This window comes from Puccinia triticina, chromosome 6A (assembly GCF_026914185.1).
Source record: "Puccinia triticina chromosome 6A, complete sequence".
Classification (NCBI taxonomy): domain Eukaryota; kingdom Fungi; phylum Basidiomycota; class Pucciniomycetes; order Pucciniales; family Pucciniaceae; genus Puccinia; species Puccinia triticina.
Genome location: NC_070563.1, coordinates 7,768,223 through 7,775,452, shown reverse-complemented (window position 1 = coordinate 7,775,452; position 7,230 = coordinate 7,768,223). Strand labels below are relative to the sequence as shown.

The 7,230-nt window shown below is 46.8% G+C and overlaps 1 protein-coding gene across 1 annotated transcript; it reads left to right on the top strand.

The window, feature by feature from the left end:
- Positions 1-2,907: 2,907 nt before the first annotated feature.
- PtA15_6A892 (uncharacterized protein) lies at positions 2,908-6,671 on the top strand (the record flags this gene model as incomplete). The annotated part of the gene is made up of 8 exons (XM_053170644.1): positions 2,908-3,521; positions 3,908-3,967; positions 4,045-4,177; positions 4,299-4,428; positions 4,500-4,828; positions 4,892-5,621; positions 5,712-5,958; positions 6,041-6,671. The coding sequence occupies 8 exons, from the start codon at positions 2,908-2,910 to the stop codon at positions 6,669-6,671; spliced, it is 2,874 nt and encodes a 957-aa protein (XP_053021815.1).
- Between the last annotated feature and the right edge of the window lie 559 nt (positions 6,672-7,230).

Genomic DNA, 7,230 nt, shown 5'->3' with positions numbered 1-7,230 from the left:
TAAGTTACTGTCAGGCTGGTGTTATGGTCTAGTCTTGGGAGAGAAAGAGGAAGTCTGGGATTCAGGGGTTCAGGATCCTATATGGTAGATTGCAGGATGAGGAAGTAGTCTGGCATCTCAGGCTCTCAAACCTTGAGAGTGCTGTGACATGTACATGTAAGCTATGTATTGTGTTTTGATTAACTCTTGGACAAACAAGAAAATTGATGACTTAGAGTTATGTGGTTAAGCTGCACAGCAGCATGTTTTGCCTCCCACAGCGGTGAGGTGTGATATGTATCACATGCCTTGCTGTGATGAGCATTGGCAGGTGTCCCCCATCCCATCACCACCACGACAACCATTCCTGCAGCCTTTGGTTGGTCTGTTGTCTCAACAAAGCACACAAATCTGAATCTTACAATGGGTTTCCGGTCCTACGCTCCGGATACAAAAGTTCACGCCGTTTGAATGGCCCTTGAGGGCCTGTCTTTTCCAGACATCCAACGGCTTCTTGGATGTTTGATTTCACAGCAGTTGTTCTCTCAATGGCTCGTCCTTTACCAAGAAACATGTTGTGTGATCAAGGACCTGGATAGTTACAAAACCCGCGGCCGACCGGCGGAGCTATCAAGAGAAGACTGTGTCTTCATGATTGAGCTTGTCCGGCTTGAACCCAGGTCCTGCATGAGATTTGGGAGAAACTGTACAACTCGACCAAAGTATTGCTAAGCACCGCAGGCCTTCACTGGAACCTTGTTGAGTGTTTGTCGATTACTCTATAAAAACCAGAAACAAAAAACATTTGGAAGAGTCTTGTTGCTAAATACTTGTTCATGGAGCGGATGGAATTTTATACAGCCAAGTTTTTGGTCTTTACTGGTGTGTGCATCCACCCAGTTTTTTTTTGGGCTCCTAAAGCTGACTTGGTTTGTTTCTTTGGCATTATAGATGAGAGTGCCTTCTGCAACAAGGATCTACTCTGATCGCTTGCCAGGTCGCCACGAGGCACCCCCGCAGAGAAATTCCTTATTAATCAGAACGCAGACAGACTTAGTCTTCTCCCAGCAATCTCAATCGGAGGCCTTGTGACCCTCACAACAACTTTTGAGACCTTCATTGGCCGCTGATTCAAAAATTTATTGGAATTTGACTTGGTCAGTCAAACATTTCTCAGGATCATCAGGACTGCACTGACTTTCCCCCTGCTAAAAATCTTCCTAGGAATCGGATGAATTGATACCCTGATGTAAACTCTGTTGTTGTTTGTGATAAAACTGTGTACCATTGAGGCAAGCGGGCTCAGGCCTTGTGCAATGCGGCCGGCGTCTGACTGATGTATTTGCCAGCCTATTCTCCAGAACTAAACCCCATCAAACTTTCTTTTGCAGCAGTTAAGCAAGAGCTGCAATCATCCCAGATTTTGACCCGCTTGGACAACCCGGAATGGGATATTGTTCAAGTTGTTACTGAAGAAATGAATGCATAGAATTGTTATAACTGGTACAAGCACTGTGGCTACTGTGTCCCACCGCTCTAAAGTAATGTCTTTGTTGTATTGATAGCCTCAACTTGCTTGAACTTCTTACCCAATCTTCCTGATCCAATTCCTATCATCACTCAACACCACTCAAGTTAACTAGCAGCCTCTAACGACTATCAGATTTGTAACCTCATTCAAAAAGAATTGAACTATTTTAAATAAAAAAACATGTCTTGTGCTCATCCAATGGTGCAATCAAACATATTGGTGACAGAAGCTTAAAGGTGGTCGTGCAGTGGATGACTTGCGGCTACATGCAGAAAAATAAAATAAAAAATTAGCATCCGTCAGAAAGGATAGAAATCTCAACTCACGTTGAGTCGAGCTGGTTCTGGGCCAATTTGGTGAATGCGCCAGATCTCGCTATCCAAGAGATATCCCGGCGGTGGGTTTTCCCTACAAAAACGGTTGATCCCAAATTGCAACATTTGATGGTGGTGGGTGGGGGGATAGACGCTGCTATGCTGTGGCCCGGGTGCACTGGAATCATCATTGATGACGCTATCATGGCCTTTAAGGGGTAAAAATCTGAATGAAAAGAGACCTGAACAGCCTTGAACCTTGGGGGAAAATACAGGAAAATCCTACGAATCCGTCCAAGGATTCTTCAAAACACAATACATGGAAGCCTGCGCTGCAGAGCCCGCACCACAGCTCATAACACTTGCTTGAGGTAGCCTTAGACAAAGATCAAAGAAGACCACCAGCTGCCTCAGAGTTCCTGCATGTCAACTGGTGGTCGTTGCTTGACTTTTTCTTGTAGTGCTGCAGATTTTTTTTATCTTAATGCGGTGTCCATCACTGTCATGTCCAGTCAAATGTTGTGGCAGGATGAGCAGCAATGTTCATCACTGACTTGCTGAACCCAGAGAGAAAATATTATTAAACACAGACTTCCTGTTTTGGTAACAGCGGAGCAGGGAAGGTTTTTGGGAATATTACTATTGGGTTGTTCCAAGATGATCAAGACTCCAGGCTTGAATATGCTGAGTAGTGATTGAGGCAAATCAGATCCGAGGCTTTTGGCTGGCATGTTGGTGTGGGAGGGTTGGGTGGAATGGGGGGATGAGTCATCGGGGAAGGATGGGAATGAGGACTTGAAAAAAATCTGCACATGGACACGACGGCGCGCAGGTCATAGTGGCGAAATTTGTTTGACTCGCCCGTGAAGTTGCCAACCAAAGCTTAAAACGTGCAAATTTTGTGCATGTAGATACTGAGGGGTTCAGATAAGCTTAATCAACATGATGTGTTTTTGGTTGGGATGCTTCATATCTGTTAATTTGGCTGGGGCAGATTAGACATGCACAGTCCCGGACTCCCACAAGACTTCTATTTTTTCCGGACTTGGATTTGGGAAGTGATATTTACCTGTGCTGCTGTTCATGTCTTCAGTTGGCTGGGCGGATGGCTTGAGTCTTGGTCCTTGGATTGGTTCCAGGTCTGATCTTTCCCCAGCGGATTCTCCCGATCGAAGTTCCGGAGTATCACTATTTAATTCCCTCCAGCCCTTGTTGACCATCACAAATACTGCCCTGATTGATAAAATGGACCCAAGCAGCGACCAGGCCGGCGGACTCGACTCGGAGGGACAGCGACCAGCCCAGCAAGACTTCCATCGGCCATCGAAGACCATCCAAGCACCGCCCACCCAAGTGCCCACCCCACCCGCCACGCCCATTCTGACCGACTCCGACCAGGAACTGGTGCCAGAACCACCGCCAGTCGATCCCCCTCAATCTAACTTAGCCCCTTCAAACCCACCCTCAAGGGCTAACTCAAACCCCGTATCACCACCATCCCCTTCACAATCCCCAAGGACCTCAGCCAACGAGCACCTATCTGACCAGCCCGCGCCTCACCCACCCAAGCTGCTCAACCATACCCTCCAAGATACGCTAGAGGATCTCAGCTCGCTCCTGCAAACCTTTCGCAAGATCCTGCCGCTCAGCCATCGCCTCGCTCAATTCGTACCCAGACTCATCCATCGATTCTCTCGGTTAGTACCTCACTCCTTGATCTATCTTGCATCTCCAAGCCACCCCCACCCCTCTCAGAACATTGCTATACATAATCCAACGCTGTGCTTGACGTTTACCTCTGAGTTACCATCCAGCGCCTTGCTTGGCTTTTATGTATGTACCTCTAATGATGATCGAGCACCATGAAGATCGTTGTACATATCGTCATCATCAAGCTTGAAGTGCGCTGATCGACTCTCCCCCATGCGCTTCTCCCCTCTTCTGATATTGTCTTTCAATCTGTCTTTCGCTTCTTTGAAGGCCCCGCTCTTCTTCTTGTTTTAAATCGCACTCGCCACATCTATTCTTTCCATTTGTTGGCGAGCTATACTTACTAATTTGAATTTCATCCTTGATCTTACAGATTTTGTGTTCAGAGGATGGCCCAGATGCTCCACAATCGGAACCTCCTTGCAAGTAATGTGTGGGTCATTCGCTTTTTATCATGTCCAGATCCAGAAAAATAATGACTTGCAAGACACTGATCCTACTGCCATTTAGTGCTTACGATCTCGCCATTCTGCTATTAAAATGGATCATCAATCTCTTCTTCCGGGAGATTCGTCCGCGTGGGTCGCACAAAATCCCTGACAAAGGACCTCTGATATTCGTCGCAGCTCCCCATCACAATCAGGTGCCGTTTGATCTCCTTACTCGATGATTGATATCAAACTTGATTTCGTAACCCCATTCTTACCCCCCCCCCCCCAAAAAAAAAAAAAAATGTACTTATCTTGATCAAATCAACAACTTAGTTCCTTGATCCGGTTATCTTGATGTCTGAAGTTCGGGCGGCTGAAAGCGCAAGACGAGTCTCATTTTTGACGGCGGAAAAGAGCATGAAACGTCCTTTTATTGGACTGATAGCGCGGGTGATGCAAAGCAGTATGTGGTGGTTAATGTTATCATCCCCAACTCATATTATTAATATCTTTTGTTACTTTTGATCATCTTAGTTTCAGTCACTCGAGCGACGGACGATACAAAAGATGGATCGGGCCGGATTTTCTTATCCTCAAAAGAAAGCGATCCCTGTATTCTCCAAGGCAAGAACACGAAATTTACCCGAGAACTGGCACCCAAGAAACAAGTGTTGCTGTCGAAACAATTGGGATTTGTCACAGTCGAGGTGGTCGAGGTTCTTGATGACTGTCGTATGAGAGTCAAGAAGCCATTTCCCACTAAGGTTGTCGAGGCTTTGCGTGAGGAAGGAAATAAAATTGAAGATGGAAGTGACTCAGAATTAGATGGGATTCCCTTCAAAACCCTTCCTTACGTCGATCAAGTAAGTGATTACTTTCAAGTTTTTTTGCTGCTGTTCTGTCTCCTGATGTGCATAATTTCACAGACTCAAATGTACGGTAAGGTTTTTGAGAAACTGAAGAACGGCGGCTGCCTTGGTATCTTTCCGGAAGGGGGTTCACACGATCGTACCGATCTTTTACCTCTCAAGGCTGGAGTTTCAATTATGGCCTTAGGGGCGATGTCCTCCAACCCTGAGATCACCGTTCGAATTGTCCCTGTTGGCCTGTCGTATTTCCATCCTCACCGATTCCGTTCCCGGGCTGTAGTCGAGTTCGGTACTCCGATCGAAATCCCTCAAGAGCTTGTCAGAGACTTCGAGAAAGGCGACGATCATAAGAAGGCCGCGATCAGTAAAGTGATGGAGTTGGTTTATGATGGCCTGAAGAGCGTGACTGTTCAAGCTCCAGATTATGATACGTTACAAGTCATCCAAGCCGCTCGAAGATTATATCGACCACCAGATCGACACGTCAGTCTCAGCACGGTAGTCGAATTAAACAAACGATTTATTACAGGTTACTTGCGTTATAAGGACGAGCCAAGAGTGATGGCATTGAAGTCGAAGACGTTGGAATACAACAAGTCGATTAGCTACTTGGGACTTAAGGACCATCAAGTTGAGAAAGTCAATCGACCGTGGTGGAAAAGTCTGATTCTGCTATGTTTTCGGGCTGGTTTGGTGACTGGCTGGGGCGTCTTAGCCCTCCCAGGTGTGATCTTGAACTGCCCCATGTTTATCTGTGCTAGTTATGTGAGTCGGAAGAAGGCCAGAGGTAAGGCAGTTGCTTATTATTTGCCAGAATCATAGCCCCTTTGCTCTACACGCCGCTCTTGTTTACGAGACAATCTTTCCATTCCTGCAGAGGCTCTTGCCGCCTCATCAGTCAAGATTGCAGGGCGGGATGTGCTGGCGACTTGGAAGGTCTTAGTTTCACTCGGATTGGCCCCGCCGCTTTACATCATATATGTTGCTGTGGCCATTTGGCTAGCGGTTAAATATGATATCTCACGCAAATATGTGATGTGGATCCCAATGGGTATGCTATTTGCACTTCCGAGTATTGGATATTCTGCGTTAAAATTTGGCGAAGTAGGAATGGATGTATACAAGTTAGTTTTCGTTCTTGTTTTCATTTTTGGACTGTGAGGGATGAGAAAGATTGATCGATCCTTCTCCTGCTACCGCCCGCAGATCTCTTCGGCCATTATTGCTCTCCCTTCTGGGTGATCAGAACCAACTGGAGCGAGTACGGAAGATGCGGAGCGAATTGCAAGCAGAACTGCACTCGGTCATAGAAGAATACGCACCGAAGATCTGGGAGAACTTTGAACAGACGAGGATCCATACGCCATCTGCAGATGTGCCACCATTGAGTACCGATGGCCGAAAATCGCTGGGTTTAGGATATGGTGGGCGAGGGGTAGATCTGATCAACCATCCGTTGAGCTGGTTGGACGAGAGGCTTTTTGGGTGGAGCCAGTATGACTCTCGGCCTTCGCAGCAAAAACGGCGACGGCTCCGGCGGCTGAAATCTGAACCGAGTCTTGCTGGGGAACGGGAAGAGTTCAGCACGTCGGAGGAGGGAACGACAGATAGCGGAGCCGATGAGGATGGCGATTACGATTCGGTGGTCGGGATGCTCAGTCGCTTCACAGGCGGTAACGGAAACGGGGTCAGGAGCAGACGGACTAGTCGCGGGAGTCGCAGTCGGAGTCAGTTGAACCTCACCAAACTAGACACTCCCGAGGATGCTCCGAGCGGGACCAGCGCAGCCGTCAAGCTCGGGATGACTGGTGATCTCAGTCGCAGGCGGCAACCTTGAGCGATAAAAAACAGGGACCTTGAGATGGGTAACTGAACAATAGATCCCACGTCGTCATGTATACTGAATCTTCTCTTTGTTTGTTCTGGTTTCTCCTTGAGATCAACTTGGTTCTGTATATGTACAGCTTCCCACTTGCACCCTGACGTGTATGCATTTTTTTCCTTTGTCTCGTACTTATTTATTATTTTATTAAGTCCCTGCCATCTTTGAGGCTCGCCCCTGTGTTCCTTTATATATATATCTATACATGTGATTTTGTTTCAACAGTCTATGTTAAAGAGTATGTATGTTTTATTTTTTGATTTTTCGTAGGTCTCAGTCTAATACCAAAACTTCCCTCAATCCCACTTGCATTATTCCCTCAAGCGTGCAGTCGCCTCGATGAAGAGGAATCCTTGCATGTGGAGGTGGTAAGGGAACCTGTCTCAGGCTTCAGCTTTCCAGTTGTAGTGCAGCAATCTCAATATTCACCTCACTTGCGAATGCAAAACCATTCTTCCGCTTTCAAAATATCACAGCTCACACAGCACTTTCCACTAGTGGAGTGCTAAGCCTG